Source organism: Chiloscyllium punctatum, chromosome 5 (assembly GCF_047496795.1).
Source record: "Chiloscyllium punctatum isolate Juve2018m chromosome 5, sChiPun1.3, whole genome shotgun sequence".
Classification (NCBI taxonomy): Eukaryota; Metazoa; Chordata; class Chondrichthyes; order Orectolobiformes; family Hemiscylliidae; genus Chiloscyllium; species Chiloscyllium punctatum.
The window spans coordinates 128952573-128970111 of record NC_092743.1 but is presented as its reverse complement, the minus strand read 5'-3'; the positions used below and the strand labels follow the sequence as shown (position 1 = coordinate 128970111).

The following is a 17539-nucleotide window of genomic DNA, read 5'->3' as shown; positions in this document are numbered from 1 at the left end:
AGAGGGATGGGGGGGATGAGAGGGATGGGGGGGATGAGAGGGATGGGGGGGATGAGAGGGATGGGGGGGATGAGAGGGATGGGGGGGATGAGAGGGATGGGGGGGATGAGAGGGATGGGGGGGATGAGAGGGATGGGGGGGATGAGAGGGATGGGGGGGATGAGAGGGATGGGGGGGATGAGAGGGATGGGGGGGATGAGAGGGATGGGGGGGATGAGAGGGATGGGGGGGATGAGAGGGATGGGGGGGATGAGAGGGATGGGGGGGATGAGAGGGATGGGGGGGATGAGAGGGATGGGGGGGATGAGAGGGATGGGGGGGATGAGAGGGATGGGGGGGATGAGAGGGATGGGGGGGATGAGAGGGATGGGGGGGATGAGAGGGATGGGGGGGATGAGAGGGATGGGGGGGATGAGAGGGATGGGGGGGATGAGAGGGATGGGGGGGATGAGAGGGATGGGGGGGATGAGAGGGATGGGGGGGATGAGAGGGATGGGGGGGATGAGGGGGATGGGGGGGATGAGGGGGATGGGGGGGATGAGAGGGATGGGGGGGATGAGAGGGATGGGGGGGATGAGAGGGATGGGGGGGATGAGAGGGATGGGGGGGATGAGAGGGATGGGGGGGATGAGAGGGATGGGGGGGATGAGAGGGATGGGGGGGATGAGAGGGATGGGGGGGATGAGAGGGATGGGGGGGATGAGAGGGATGGGGGGGATGAGAGGGATGGGGGGGATGAGAGGGATGGGGGGGATGAGAGGGATGGGGGGGATGAGAGGGATGGGGGGGATGAGAGGGATGGGGGGGATGAGAGGGATGGGGGGGATGAGAGGGATGGGGGGGATGAGAGGGATGGGGGGGATGAGAGGGATGGGGGGGATGAGAGGGATGGGGGGGATGAGAGGGATGGGGGGGATGAGAGGGATGGGGGGGATGAGAGGGATGGGGGGGATGAGAGGGATGGGGGGGATGAGAGGGATGGGGGGGATGAGAGGGATGGGGGGGATGAGAGGGATGGGGGGGATGAGAGGGATGGGGGGGATGAGAGGGATGGGGGGGATGAGAGGGATGGGGGGGATGAGAGGGATGGGGGGGTGAGAGGGATGGGGGGGTGAGAGGGATGGGGGGGTGAGAGGGATGGGGGGGGTGAGAGGGATGGGGGGGTGAGAGGGATGGGGGGGGTGAGAGGGGGGGTGAGAGGGATGGGGGGGTGAGAGGGATGGGGGGGGTGAGAGGGGGGGTGAGAGGGATGGGGGGGGTGAGAGGGATGGGGGGGTGAGAGGGGGGGTGAGAGGGGGGGGTGAGAGGGATGGGGGAGGGATGGGGGAGGGATGGGATGGGGGGGTGGGGGGGGGTGGGGGTTGGGGGAGGGGTGGGGGAGGGATGGGATGGGGGGGTGGGGGGGGGTGGGGGGGGTGGGGGTTGGGGGAGGGGTGGAGGGGTGGAGGGGTGGGGGGGGTGGGGGTTGGGGGTTGGGTGGGGGGGTGGGGGGGGTGGGGGGGGTGGGGGTTGGGGGAGGGGTGGGGGTGTGGTAAGGGGAGGTGGTCCCTCCCCCGAGTCACTGACCTTCCTCCCGCCCAGGTCTGGGATCTCCGCCTCTCTCTGTCGCTGCAGGTCCGCATGCCGCTCGAAGGCGACCGCAAAGCCGCTCCGCTTCTCGGCATCTGACGAGGAGAACCTGGTTCGGACATCCCGCGGGATCAGCCGTCCTCCCCGGACAGCCGCCTGTGTGACCGCGGGGCCCAAGCCGCTCCACACCGTCGCCATGACACCGGCCGTTTCTCCCAGACTTCAGCCAAGAGGATTCCCGTGGACTGGACCTGGTGGTCTCCAGAGACAGCGCCACGCAGACTAGTCACTGTAATTGCAATTTCAGCAAATGGTCTTTGCAACCAAGCCACCTCGGTGGGCAGATCATTGCTGTTTTGCAGAGGCAAACCAGACCATATTTTCAGTATGCATCAAATAGTTGTCTCAGTCATTCACCTAACAAATATATTTCTAAATACGTGGGTGGCACAGTGGTTAGCACTGCTGCCTCACAGCGCCAGAGACTTGGGTTCAATTCCAGCCTTGGGCAACTGACTGTGTGGAGTTGCACATTCTCCCCGTGTCTGCGTGGGTTTTCTCTGGGTACTCCGGTCTCCTCCCACAGTCCAAAGATGTGCAGGTTAGGTGAATTGGCCATGCTAAATTGCCCATAATGTTAGGTGAAGGGTTAAATGTAGGGGTATGGGTGGGTTGAGCTTCGGCAGGTCGGTGTGGACTTGTTGGGCCGAAGGGCCTGTTTCCACACTGTAAGTAATTTAAAAATCTATTCTAAGAAATCTAAAAAATGTATATCCGCAAACTACTGCAAATGCTGGAAATCTGAAATAAAAACAAGAATATTTCATTATAAAATGGCACTGCTGCCTCACAGTGCTACAAACCCAGGTTCAATTCCCGCTTCGGGCAACTGTCTATGTGGAGTTTGCACATCCTCCCTATGTCTGCATGGGTTTCCTCCAGGTGCTCCGGTTTCCTCCCACAATCCAAAGATGTACAGGTTAGGTGAGTTGGTCATGCTATATTGCCCATAGTGTTAGGTGCATTAGTCAACGGTAAATATAGGGGTGTGGTTGCTCTTCGAAGGTTCAGTATGGACTTGTTGGGCCGAAGGGCCTGTTCCCACACTGTAGGGAATCTAATCTTCATCTTCAAGATAACAATAAACGGTAAAAACATTGCTGGAGTAACTTCGCAAGTCTGACAGCATCTGTGCAATGGGAAGCAAAGTTTCTGGTTCCAGTTCTGAAGAAGGGTCACTGGACCCGAAATATTAATTCTATTTTCTCTCTACATACCTGAGGAGTTTCTCCAGCAATTTCTGCTTTCTAGATCAGTCTCACTCCTCTTCGGAATACCTTATTCAAATGCAGGCATGTATTTCAAATGCTGTGAGAGTTTTACTGCTGAACAGAGCAGCATTTAGTTCAGGGAGGACAACATGGGGCTGAACAAGATGGTGCACCAAAGAAGATCATAGGATTGTTGGCAATCAATCATAGATAAACACAAAGCAGCAGACTGTGAAGAAGGACAGAAGCAGAAGGCTGAGGAGAGGACAGAAGGGATAGTTACAGCAGAAGAGATAGGAAGCACAAGTGAACTATGAAAGAGAAAGTTGGGAAAGAAGAAAATGGAAAGTTTGTGGGCACTCAAATGGAAAGAAAGAGGAGGCAGATGTAACCGTAAGCTAGTGAAGGGCAACAGGAACAAGCAAGGGTCAGAAAGAAACAGAAAGATAAGGAAGAACATGACAGCCATGATGGGCTGAATAGCCTCATTCTGTGCTGTAATAATTCACATTTCGGTGACAAGATAAAGGAAATAATTGCTGGAAGGAACATTTTAAAAAAGGTACAAAACACATGACTGGGACATAAAAGTTTGAAAGCACATACAAATTTAAGAAGTGTTATCCAACCTACGTACTGACCGCTCATATTAAAATTGATCTTTCTCTGCACGTTCTTTGTAGCTGTCATACTATATTCTTTATTCTGCTCTCATACCCTGATGTACTTACGTAAGGTATGATCTAGGAGGAAGTGAGATACTGGAGAGTCAGTGTCGAAACGTGTGGCGCTGGCAAAGCACAGCAGGTCAGGCAGATTCAGAGGAACAGGAGAGTTGATGATTCAGGGGCTGATGCCTGAAACAAGGACTCTCCTGCTCCTGGGGTGCTGCCTGGCCTGCTGTGCTTTTCTTGTGCCACACCTTTCAACTCTGTACGGTTGTGATCAGTCCAGTTAGCACACAAAACAATATTTTTTCACTGTATCTTGGTACGTGAGCCAATAATAAATCAAATTAAATCAAACAAAGAGTGAAGATGGATTGTGACAACAGGTGGTACATTAAGAGAGAAAGAAATTAAAGCTGGGAGAGATAAACATGATATTGTGAAACACTGGGGAGCAGAGATTTGTAGCTCTGCAGGGAAATAGACTGAAATAAATATTAACTCAAAATGTTTAATATCATTTCTATGCAGTGGCTGTACATTAAGATTATGTGTATAAAAGTTTGGCCATGAATGTGTTGGTTCTATAAGTTGCAAAGTATGTACGATTGTCATTGGGAAACAATATAGGAAAGAGAAATTTTGTTCCCCTGCTCCTGGGGAAACATCGACCTCTAGTGGTAGCGCAGTTGAGCTATAGGTAAGGGGTGAGATTCGGCAGAATGGGGTTAATAATTAAGAATTTTACTGAAGACTCCAGCATTAACATGGGAATTAAAGTGGACGGGACTGAGATGTCAGGTCTCTGTATACAACGGCAGGTAGAATTTAACTTGGACACCGAGGTGTGATGAGTTGGAATGGTTTAATGTTGCTTGATCGGACATAGCAGTAATCTTACGCGTTTGATGTATTTTCCAAAATGCAGATGAACTATCAAGTTCAATGTATCAAGAGTGATTCAGTACGTCGTGGAGAACAGCCTGCTGTGGCAGGAAGATTAATTGGTTTCACAGTTGTTATCAACTTAGAACCAGAATTGGGTTCGTGGGAGATATTCAAAACAATACGTGACGTGTATGACAAAAGAAGTTAGCGAGTCTTTTTTTCTTGGTATATTGCTACTTGTGAGTTAAAGTTCTGCGATCAGGCTGTATTCCCCTTGGTGACACAGTGAAATGGAAACAGTGAGTTCCATGCAGCAGGATGATGTATCGAAAACCCAGTGTCCAGAACTTTAAAAACTTGCGGCAGCTGACCACTGTCTCTTGGGATCTTTTCTCTCCATTTCCAACACCACTGAAAAGCAATTATATTGTGGGTTATTTTTGTGGGGGTGGTGGGAATCCCCATTTTTGCAATTATCCTGCATTTCAGTTATTGCAATCTCCTGTTGTTCACTATTAAGAAACTGTGGTCATTTCCCCATACAAATCGTGCTACCAGAAGCAAAGACCTATGGCGACAACAGCACCTTGCACTTTTTGCAGCAAGTGTAGGAGAAGAGGGAGGTCCTCTGTCCGCAACAAAATCATAGGGCCAGGAAGGTAATGAATGTTCAAAGCATTAGCAGAGAGCTCGGACTACATTACCAGAAAAAAAAATCAACAACCTCACCGAGTGGAAAAGTAGTTGAGATTATAGAGGACATTGAGGCATCTTCTGGAGTGCTGTGTACAGTTCTGATTACCCTGCTATAGAAAGGACATTATTAAATTGTAGAAGTTTCAGAAAAGATTTACCATGACGTTGCCAGGAATCGAAGGTTTGAGTTATAAAAAAAAAGCTGGATAAGCCATGACTTTTTTCCACTGGACTGTAAGAGGTTGAGGGGTGACCTTATAGAGGTTTATAAAATCATGAAAGGAAAAGATAAAGTTAATAGCAAGGGTCTTTTCCCCAAGGGTCAAGGGAGTTCAAACACCAGGGGCATATTTTTAAGGTAAGAGGAGGAAGTTTTACAAAAGACCTAAGGGCAACCTTTTTTTTAAAATAGTGGTTAGTGTGTGGAATGAACTGCCAGAGGAAGTGGTGGATACAGTAGTTAGACCGTTGAAGAGACATTTGGATCAGAACATGAATAGAAAAGGTTTGGAGGGATATGGACTAATGTACACAGGTGGGACTAGTTTAATTTGGGAATGGTCAGCATGGACTAGTTGGACCAAAGATTTGTTCTATGCTGCATGACTATGACTAGAATTATTTTTGTTTCCCAACTCCACTTCCAAGGCTTGGCTTTAATTTGTACGTCTGCCCAGCCTAGAATGCCTATTAATAGAATTTCTTTCATTACCTACTCTTTGCCCTTTAATATCTCAAAGTTTGATCAAATCACCTTTCAACTTTCTAAACATCAAGGAATAAACCAAAATTTGTGCAATCTCATTTTCAATCAAGGTAAAATGTTGGCAAAACTGGACTTAATTTCCTTCAAAACTACTAAAGGTGTGATGTCCAGAACTGTATTCCAGGTATGGTTTAGCTAGGGTTTTGTATTCCTGGAGCATTACTCTGCAATCTTGGAATAAATCTTCACGGACAGGTCCACGTTATTTAGTTTTTAAAAAAATGAAAACTGCGGATGCTGAAAATGAGAAACAAAAACAGAAATTGCTGGAAAAGCTCAGGTCTGACAGTACCAGTGGAGAGAAATCACACCCAATGTTTCAGGTCTAGTGACCCTTAAGATTTTATTGGACTTTTAGACAATTTTCATTTTATGGCCATAATGTTTCAATGATCAGTGTACTTTAATCCTCAAGTCTGTTTGGACACATGTTGAAATGCTATTAAGTGTAAAGGAGTCCAATTATCCTTTCGAGGTTCAAAGTAGGCAGTCTCACAGCTGTTAATATTGTAACCTGCCAATTTAACCCATCTATTCAGTCCTCAATCTCTCACCAATTTTATGGTGTCAATGACACCTACACCTTGATGTAACAACTACAAGTCTGGCAACATGTATAATGAAGGAAACATTATTTAAATCAGAACATTCATAGCAATCTGAAATATTAATTGCTTTCTCTCCAAAGATGTCAGATCTGCTGAGTAATTCCAGCATTTACTATTTTATTTCAGATGTCTCTCTCCTCTGCCATCTTTTGCTTGTCATAGAAATTCTTATCATAGTGGTGTACTGCCAGGGTCAGTGTTGGGTCCACTGCTGTTTGTCATTTTTATAAATGACCTGGATGAGGGCATAGAAGGGTAGGTTAGTAAATTTGCAGATGACACTAAGGTCGGTGGAGTTGTGAATAGTGACAAAGGATGTTGTAGGTTACAGAGAGACATAGATAGCTGCAGAGCTGGGCTGAGAGGTAGCAAATGGAGTTTAATGCGGACAAGTGTGAGGTGATTCACTTTGGTCGGGATAACCGGAATGCAAAATACTGGGCTAATGGCAAGATTGTTGGTACAAATGATGTCGGGAAGAAGAGGAGGAACATACTACAGCGAGACTTCGCAGAACTAGGAAGAAGGCTAAAAAGCAGGACGTCCAAGGTGGTTATCTCCAGTTTGCTTCCAGTTCCTCGGGCTAGTGTGGCCAGAAACCGGGAGATAATGGACTTGAACGTGTGGTTGGGGAACTGGTGCAGGAAGCGAGGTTTCAAGTTCTTGGATCACTGGGGTATATTTTATGGTAACCATAAATTCTACAAGAGAGACGGCTTGCACCTTAATAGAACAGGGATCGGCATTCTGGCAGGCAGGTTTTCTGCTGCAACACCGCTACATTTAAACTAAGTAGCGGGGGGGAGGGGACAAGCTGGATGTTTAAAAAGGAAATTGAAGGGGTAGTTAGAACAAGAGAAGTCAAGAAAGACAACTGTATCAAGGAGGCAGAAAACTGGAAAAGGCATCATGCTGTAAAGTTGAGTGAAATAAGGGTTGGGGGAAGGGTGAGAGCAGTAACAAATTAAAAATTCTACATATGAATGCACGAAGCATTAGACACAAGGTGGATGAGCTTGAGGCTCTTTTGGAAATTGGCAGATACGATATTGTAGGGATAACTGAGACGTGGCTTCATGGGGACAGGGCCTGGAAAATGAATATTCAAGGCTACACGTGCTATCGTAAGGATAGACTGACGGGCAGAGGGGGTGGGGTGGCCTTGTTGGTAAGGGAGGATATTCAGTCCCTTGCGCGGGCGGACCTAGAGTCAGGGGATGTAGAGTCAGTGTGGATAGAGCTTCGAAACACTAAGGGTAAAAAGACCCTCATGGGAGTCATCTACAGGCCCCCAAACAGTAGTCTGGATGTTGGAGGTAAGTTGAATCAGGAGCTGAAATTGGCTTGTCGCAAAGATGTTACTACAGTTGTTATGGGGGATTTTAACATGCAAGTAGACTGGGAGAATCAGGATGGTATCGGGCCTCAAGAAAGAGACTTTGTGGAGTGCCTCAGAGATGGATTTTTAGAGCAGCTGGTGCTGGAGCCGACCAGGGATAAGGCGATTCTGGATCTGGTATTGTGTAACGAACCAGAATTGGTCAGTGACCTCGAAGTGAAGGAGCCATTGGGAAGTAGTGACCATAATACAATAAGCTTCAATCTGCAATTTGAGAGGGAGTGGGTACAATCTGAAGTGACAATATTTCAGTTGAATAAAGGGAAATATGGAGCTATGAGGGAGCAACTGGCCAAAGTTCAATGGTTCAATACCTTAACAGGGAAGACCGTGGAGGAACAATGGCGGATATTTCTGTGTATAATGCAGAAGATGCAGGATCAGTTCATTCCTAAAAGGAAGAAAGATCCCAGGAGGAGACATGGGCGGCCGTGGCTGACGAGGGAAGTAAAGAAACATATAAGGTTAAAAGAGAAAAAGTATAACTTAGCGAAGATAAGCGGGAAAACGGAGGACTGGGAAGCTTTTAAAGAACAACAGAGGATTAGTAAGAAGGAAATACGCAGAGAAAAAATGAGGTACGAAGGTAAACTGGCCAAGAATATAAAGGAGGATAGTAAAAGCTTTTTTAGGTATGTCCAAGGCAAAAAAATGGTTAGGACAAAAATTGGGCCCTTGAAGACAGAAGCAGGGGAATATATTACTGGGAACGAAGAAATGGCAGAGGAATTAAATGGGTACTTCAGATCTGTGTTCACTGGGGAAGACACAAGCAATCTCCCTGAGGTAACAGTGGCTGAAGGACCTGAACTTAAGGGAATTTCTATTTGCCAGGATTTGGTGTTGGAGAGACTGTTAGGTCTGAAGGTTGATAAGTCTCCGGGACCTGATGGCCTGCATCCCAGAGTACTGAAAGAGGTGGCTCGGGAAATCGTGGATGCGCTGGTGATTATTTTCCAGAGTTCAATAGAATCGGGGTCGGTTCCTGAGGATTGGAGGGCGGCTAATGTTGTGCCACTTTTTAAGAAGGGTGGGCGGGAGAAAGCAGGAAATTATAGACCAGTTAGTCTGACCTCAGTGGTGGGAAAGATGCTGGAGTCTATTATAAAGGATGAAATTACGGCACATCTGGATAATAGTAACAGGATAGGACAGAGTCAGCATGGATTTATGAAGGGGAAATCATGCTTGACTAATCTTCTTGAATTTTTTGAGGATGTAACTCGGAAGATGGACGAGGGAGATCCAGTGGATGTAGTGTACCTGGACTTTCAGAAAGCTTTTGATAAAGTCCCACACAAGAGGTTAGTGAGTAAAATTAGGGCGCACGGGATTGGGGGCAAAGTACTAGATTGGATAGAGAATTGGTTGGCTAATAGGAAACAAAGGGTAGTGATTAACGGCTCCATTTCGAAATGGCAGGCAGTGACCAGTGGGGTACCGCAGGGATCCGTGCTGGGACCGCAGCTTTTTACAATATATGTAAATGATATAGAAGATGGTATCAGCAATAACATTAGCAAATTTGCTGATGACACAAAGCTAGGTGGTAGGGTGAAATGTGATTAGGATGTTAGGGGATTACAGGGTGACCTGGACAAGTTAGGTGAGTGGGCAGATGCATGGCAGATGCAGTTTAATGTGGATAAATGTATGGTTATCTACTTTGGTGGCAAGAACAGGAAGGCAGATTACTACCTCAATGGTATCAAATTAGGTCAAGGGGCTGTTCAGAGAGATCTGGGTGTTCTTGTCCACCAGTCAATAAAGGCAAGCATGCAGGTACAGCAGGTCGTGAAGGCGGCTAATAGCCTGCTGGCCTTCATAACAAGAGGGATTGAGTATAGAAGCAAAGAGGTGCTTCTGCAGCTGTACAGGGCCCTGGTGAGACCACACCTGGAGTACTGTGTACAGTTCTGGTCTCCAAATTTGAGGAAAGACATTCTGGCTATTGAGGGAGTGCAGCGTAGGTTCACGAGGTCAATTCCTGGAATGGCAGGATTGCCTTACACGGAAAGACTGAAGCGATTGGGCTTGTATACCCTTGAGTTTAGAAGACTGAGAGGGGATCGGATTGAAACGTATAGGATTATGAAAGGACTGGACACTCTGGCAGGAGGGAACATATTTCCGTTGATGGGGGAGTGCCGAACCAGAGGACACAACTTAAAAATACGGGGTAGACCATTTAGGACAGAGATGAGGAGAAACTACTTCACCCAGAGAGTGGTGGCTGTGTGGAATGCTCTGCCCCAGAGGGCAGTGGAGGCCCAGTCTCTGGATTCATTTAAGAAAGAGTTGGATAGAGCTCTTAAAGATAGTGGAGTCAAGGGGTATGGAGATAAGGCTGGAACAGGATACTGATTAGGAATGATCAGCCATGATCATATTGAATGGCGGTGCAGGCTCGAAGGGCAGAATGGCCTACTCCTGCATCTATTGTCTATTGTCTAATGTAGATGAGCAGAAGCTCTCAGTGTCTATGTACACAGATCCTTGAAAGTTGCCACCCAGGTTGACAGGGTTGTTAAAAGCTAAAACACTGTATCCCTTCTTATGAATAGAGGGATTGAGTTCCAGAACCATGAGGTTAGCTGCAGCTGTGCAAAACTCTGGTGCGGCCGCAGTTGGAGTATTGTGTACAGTTCTGGTCACTGCATTATAAAGGAGGATGTGGAAGCTTTGGAAAGGGTGCAGAGGAGAGTTACTAGGATATTGCCTGGTATGGAGGGAAGGTCTTACGAGGAAAGGCTGAGGGACTTGAGGCTGTTTTCGATAGAGAGGTGGTGGTTGAGACATGACTTTACTAGGACATTAGATAATCAGAGGGTGAGATAGGGTGGACAGGGAGACCCGTTTTCCAAGTATGGTGACGGCAAGCATGAGGGGGCATAGCCTTAAATTGAGGGGTGATAGATATAGGACAGATGTCAGAGGTAGTTTCTTTACTCAGTAGTAGGGGAATGGAATGCTTTGCCTGCAACAGTAGATTTGCCTGCAACAGTAGATTTGCCAATTTTAAGTAAATTTAAGTCGTCATTGGACAAGCATATGGACATATATGGAATAGTGTAGGTTTTACAGGTTTCAGAATTTGGTATGACAGGTTGGCGCAATATCGAGGACCGAAGGACCTGTACTGCACTGTAATGTTCTATGTCTATGCTAAAAAAGGTCCTTTGCCCTATCAAGTCTGCATCAGACAAAAATAAGTTCCTAACTACTGCATCCAACTTTCCAACAGCTGGCTCATGGCTTTGTATGCCTTGGCATTACAAATGCATATTGTACAAGTGTAATTTGTAAATTTGGATAGGTGGTTCTCAAAATCCTCATTTCAGCAAGTTACTAGCTAGTCTGTCACTTAGAATACCTGATCACCATTCCTATCTTCTACCTCCTGCTACCCAGCCTGTTACCTAACCAAGTCACTAATTTTAATGCCATGAGCTTTAACTTTAGATAACAATTGAATTGCTTCTGAAAGTCAAAATAAGTGGCATCAATTTTTGTCCACTACTTTTAGTCACCACCTCAAAAGTTGATCAAGTTCACCAAGCATGTCCTTGCTGATTCTCTGATCAAGTCAAAATTTAAAGTGTATCGTCACTTTATTATTAATCATAGACACTAGCAATTTCCTAACAATAGATGCTAGACAAACTGATGCATAACTTCCTGAATTCTCTTTCATTGTTAAATAGTGGAATGGTATGTAGTTTTTTTTTCCCCAATTTAAAGTGAAGAAACAAAGTCCTGGAGGATTTCACTTGGTGATCTCGTGCCATTATTTTCTTCATTGTTATTTTGCTCAATTTATGGATGTATCTACGAAAAGAAATGCAGTGCAGTGATTCAAGACAGCTCAGCACTATTATCTCAAGGGCAACTAAGCATGGGCAATAAATGCTGGCTCAGCCAATACTCTTATCACATGGATTAAAAATAGATCTGTTTGCACCTCCCCCACCCACTCACCCCCCAGCCAATATAAAAGGCACTACGATTAACACACGTTGTGGAGCTATTTATCGACCGCATTTATTTGCACGATAAAACTATGCCATTTGTATGTTAGTCTTCTGCAACTCAAACTTTTACACTTGAATTATGTAAAAATTGGAGCTGGTTTCACTAAGTGACTCATTTGTGTCAGCTCAGCATAAGATTAAAGATGAAGTCTTACCATTTTTGTGAAAACAAAGTATAAATCTTTATGCAACAGTGGTTAGTCCTCAACTAGTGTGTTCACTTCTGGGCACCAATATGTCAAGGCCTGCATTAAGTGTAGTAGATCTTTACTACAAGTGGTACGGGGATAAAGGGTTTCAAGTTATATAACATGACTAGCAAAGCTAAAATGTTTCAAATTTATATTTTTTCCACATATAAGCCAGCATTCCAGGTCATATTAATGCAATTTCATCTAAGGCAATATTGCAGATTTAAAATCGTTCATTGATGTTTACTGAAATGCTTTAGTTCTGTAAAACTCCTGCAAGAGGGAAGTTGAGATGAGGAAAAAGGCTTCATGGATTATCTTTATAAAGATCTCCTCCAGATTTTCTCACTGACCGAAACTAGTACTCAAGAAGCAATATGACTGGTACCTTAAACACTTAACCCAATTTAAATGAAAAAAATGATTTGCAATCCCAGAGTTTCTACATATTCAATTGTCATTTGGAATGATTAATTGGCTCACTTTCCTAGTCTGAGATTCCCACTGAATTTCTATTGAATCCTTAATACACAGTTGCAAAACATTCTTTCATGTGTCTTTCCTCCATCACTCAACAGATAAACTGATAAAGTTGAAACATTTCTTGGCTCTTTAAACTGTTTTGATTCTAAATAAAGTTAATGCCCCTAAGAGGTACTGGTCATTTAAATGTGCTGTATTTAACCCATTGGATTGCATTTCCTTGTGCCAGATCACCCTGATTACTTGCAGCAAATCAGATGACAACCAATGTAGAAATTGTAGAACACTTACTCAGGGCTTAATTGTTTAGTGTGGGAAGCTTGCATTTTGAAATGTGGCCATTTTTGATGAAGTTTAAAATAAAACTGCTTTATATCTTCATTAAGACAACAACTTTACACATGAGCAATACGTGAAATATTGCTTTAATACAGTGGGTTAAGTTCCAATCAATTCTAGTGAGACAAAACATTTCACAATGAACATTTTACCATCAGCAATCTTTATTAAAAGTTTTTTTAAAACATATCAAGACAGCTGGGACTGTACAGCATTTCATCCAGCCAAGTGAACAAAACCAAAATTATCCTTGTACAATGTTAACATTAAACTCTAACCTCAAATATTTCAAATATGCACTAATGCGACATCTTTTAATCAATGCCATCCATTCATTTGGTCAGCAAACTCAGACCCCAAAATTCTGAACCTTAAATGCTGCTAACTGCCAACATGCATTAAAATGAGGAGTGAGTGTACATTTACAACCACCTCTCAGATATGAACAGATTTAAATCACAGAACTGAACACTTGTGCAAGAAAATACTTCGCCAGGTACTAAAGTGAAAATCAGATGAGTAGGTCTCTATTTGAGCAAAAAAATACATACTGAATTCCACATCTGAAGAGAATGCCATTCAGACTGTGGCATTTCCTACAAAGGTGTCTTGTTACCTTATAGCTTGAACAAATAACATTTCCAAAAAAGTAAAGAAAAAGCTTTCACATTGTATTTAATAGGCATCTAATTTTAGAGTAACCTAACAAAAAATACACATTCACTTTGAGCTGAGTCATTGCTTGCATGTCTGTCAACAAACTAATGCTATCCATTTCAACAGTTTGAAATAATTTTCTTTGGAAAAACAGGAATGGAAGTTTAATGCATCTCAATTTAATATTCCAATCAAGACCGTTTCATTGGTATAACTTGGAGCAAGAGTTTGGGACAGTCATTAAGCCAAGTATTTTCACCATAACATTTTTTTGCATTTGAGGACCAAAGTAGTTTTACATTAAATCCAAATTTAAAGTGTAGTAATCCAGGGGGCTGACCAGATCTTGTAAGCTGTTAAATACAAGACACAATGTCATGAGACAGAGACACAATTAATGGGAAAAAAGCCATTATTTGCAACTAGTACCATTTGCTTGATTTATACTGTGTCAAAGAAGAGCTAGTTTTAAAGCAGCATTTTAATGAGCTTCTTGAACATCTGAAACCTCTTCTGTAATGGCCTCTGTGGCACTTGCATTTGCTGCAGAGTTTAGAACATTCCCAAAATCGCCACCTCCTTCCTTGTTGCCTGCAACCTTAAACTGAGAAAAATCAAATGAATATAGATTATTAAAAAAGATGGAAATATAATCTACAATTAAACAAAAATGCATACAAAACACTGAAGTAATGCTTTGACAATTTACTAAAAAGTGTACTTATGTTAAAAATACAATCCTATAAAATTCAAAATGAATAGTTTTTTTTGAAAAATCACCAAACGGAAAGTTCATATCTATTCTCCCTTTACAATTAGCTTACATAATAGAATACCCATAATCTATTTTCCCATCTCGCCACAAAAAAATTGCTTTTTTGACTACTGACTCATTAGTAGTACAGATCTGCAAGATTTGCAGATGATTTTTAAGATGGTGAGAACCAGAAATCCATTGTCCTCATCACTGAAGCATCACAATAGGTGCCTTTCCACTCAAACAGCACAAGATATATTCTCAGTTGCTAAACCCAAATAAAAACGTGAGCTGTTCTCAGTCATAACCATCTTCCCAGTGACCAATATTCAAGGAAAAATCTGAAGCAGAAGGTCTCCAAATATTAGTAAGTCAGAAGATTTTGAAAAAAAATGAAATAGACCATATGTATATATACAAACCCTCTGGGTTTCCAAAGAGATGTGGAGGAGTGGTCATGCGTAGAAAGGAACCAGAAAGATCTGACATTCTAAATTTTAACTGCCCAAAGCTATATTTTTTAATCATTGTATTAAAGATTTTATTCACCAACCCAAGCAAAGTTTCAAAAATGTGAACATACACACTACCTTTAAGCTTTCAACTCTATCTTCAAATGACTTGAAAGTTGGTGAATTTCTGTAAGAATAGATAGATAAAGATTTAAACAAGTGTTCGTTACCAAAAATGACACATTTAGACAGCCATAATATTTTAAAAGTAATCAAATTTAGCTTTGTTTTCTAATACTATTGCGGAATGACAGATCTATCTTGAATTATTTTTTAAACCAGCATTCTAGATCTAGGATATCTACAGCAAAGCCAATAGGAAAAAAGATACCAAACAGAAAAACGGATACAGAACAACATAAAATCAACTTTGGTAGCATTATAGGACAGAAATCTATGCTATGATGTCCTTGAATCATTTGAAAATGTATTAGAAAATCACAAATAATACTGTAGTGCAATGCAAAAATTGTTCAGGCAAAGTAAACAAAACATATACTCTAAAAAGATCATTTTTAACCTGGTCATACTTCAGTAATACTAGGGGTAAATAACATTTGGCAAAACTTAAAGGCATATCCTTTGGTCTTTTCTTGAGACTGCCACGTCCCATATTAGCTCCTGCTGGAAAAAGAGTGTGCTGCAATATTTGTAAAAAGGAGAAACAAAATCAACATTGCTACGGCATCCAGGAACAGCAGTGCGAAACTTGGGTCTGAATGTTTTTTCTTCCACACAGTGGACGACTTAACTTCAGTTGAGCATCTACCTAGACCTGGAGAAAGTGAGGACCGCAGATGCTGAAGGTCGGAGTTAACAAGTGTGGCGCTGGCAAAGCACAGAATGTCAGGTAGCACCCAAGGAGCAGGCATGAGCCCTTCATCAGCCCTTATGCCCGAAACGTCGACTCCTCTGCTCCTCGGATGCTGCCTGACTTTGTGCTTTTCCAGCGCCACACTGACATCTACCTAGATCTTGCCACTCAATTGCACTGTACGGCTGAAGCTTTGCACAAGTGCAGTGTCGTCGGGTCATCCAACTGTCCCATTATCAAAAGTAAAACTTATCTCCTCTCCCATCCATGAAAAACCATGCCAAAAAAAAAATCTAGAAGCTGCACATAAATCGATTATCTGGCAGGGCCTAAGAATGGGATAATGCTGGTTAATTAAATCTACCAATTAAGGGAAGTTATATTCCTCTGGATACAAGGCAACATGCTGCTCTGTCCTCAAGGCAAGGGCAACATCCAGACACCACAGTAAAAGTACCATAAAATGAAGACCAAGTTAACAACACAACCTCAGACAGAAAAAAGTTGTCAACTTCACTGACAGTTGCACTGAACACAACATTTTTGTTCAAAATAACCAAAACTGACCCAAAAATGTCAATGCAAAGCCAAGAACCTTTGTTCATTCTACAACATTAATATCTCAACACTGAAAATAACCAGTTGTTAAAAAGGAAAAAAAACTCATATTCCCATGACGAGTAAGTCCATTTGTATATCGCTCAATACCGAAAGTTCATCTCTACCATTCCCACAATGAAACCACAAATTTCAAATCAGCAAAAGCCACGAGAACATGACCAAGTCAACATTCAAATTGGAAAACAAAGTTCAAATATCATTCCATAGAGTCTGATAACTACAATGTGCTAACAAAACTTAGACAATGAATTAGCCATTAAAATTTTATTTCAATGCATATACAGTACCTCATAGCAGGCATGCTAATTGAGTGTCGTAGGGAGTGAATGCTAATCGGCCAGCATTAAGGAAACAGCAAAAAGTTAGTTTAAAAACATGTAATACTTGATTTATGACAAACAGAATAATAGGAAAGTATGTTGTCAAAGCACTCTTCCATTTTAAGCATTAAAAAGGAACAATTTTTCATTTGTGGCTCAGCAGACCACTTCTACACACAGTATATCAATTCATGCATTTCTATTTCCAAGTAATATTTAATTTCATGAAGTGAACAGATTGATTTTGTGCTTCGTTATCATAAAGTACACCTTCCTTACCTAAAAGAATGTGAAAAAGCATGTAATCTGCAGGATGTCATCATGATACGGTGAGCATTAACAAGAAAATTGAACACAAAACAAGTCACTACCACTGTAAATTTAATTGATTTTGAACATTTCAAACTTGGCTATCCTTAGTTATAGTAAAACAATTCTAAAATAGCCAGACTTTTCAGAAATGGTTTGCATTAACGTAAGCTCCTAAACAGGTAATTCTCTAACCATTAGGGTGCAGGTATCTATTTTTGCAGGGTGACTCAAAAAAAACGTTTACACGAATAAATATATCTGCAAGATATTGTATCTCTTTGCTATGTTCACAACCTAATCTTGCAAATTTATAAAAGTCAGCCCAAATACTTCTAGGCTCAAGACTGTGTTAGATACAGCAACTCTAGCCTACTGCTTCAAGGCTCAAGCAAACAAACAGCAGTTCAAATTCACTATTCTTTTAGTACAAAATTATGGCTTCACTTCCAAAAGCAAAAGAAATATATCATAAAAACAATACTTTTACTACTTCAGTTTAAAGTAGGATCAGATATTCAGAACATGCATCAAAACCTCTCAGATTTAAAACCAAGGTTTTGAATCAAAACCATGAGAAATAAGAATGGCATTGAAGTATAACTAGGGGAGCAATAGCAAAGTAGAAATTCAAATTCGC

General features: G+C 42.8%; 1 protein-coding gene across 8 annotated transcripts in view; it reads right to left on the bottom strand.

Moving 5' to 3' along the window:
• The window catches only part of tpd52 (tumor protein D52), a 152570-nt gene that overhangs the window by 76104 nt on the left and 58927 nt on the right, over nucleotides 1-17539 (bottom strand). The window contains exons 5-8 of one of the 8 annotated variants that reach the window (XM_072571328.1): nucleotides 16870-16896; nucleotides 16558-16599; nucleotides 14914-14962; nucleotides 13056-14170 (exon numbers count right to left, since the gene is read on the bottom strand). In XM_072571328.1, the coding sequence (XP_072427429.1) occupies nucleotides 14048-14170; nucleotides 14914-14962; nucleotides 16558-16599; nucleotides 16870-16896 (241 nt within the window). In that variant the 3' untranslated portion in view covers nucleotides 13056-14047. Of the gene's footprint in view, nucleotides 1-1566; nucleotides 1804-13055; nucleotides 14171-14913; nucleotides 14963-16557; nucleotides 16600-16869; nucleotides 16897-17539 lie in introns of those variants that run through there. The other 7 variants (XM_072571329.1, XR_011960724.1, XM_072571330.1 and 4 more) reach the window with 7 other exon arrangements.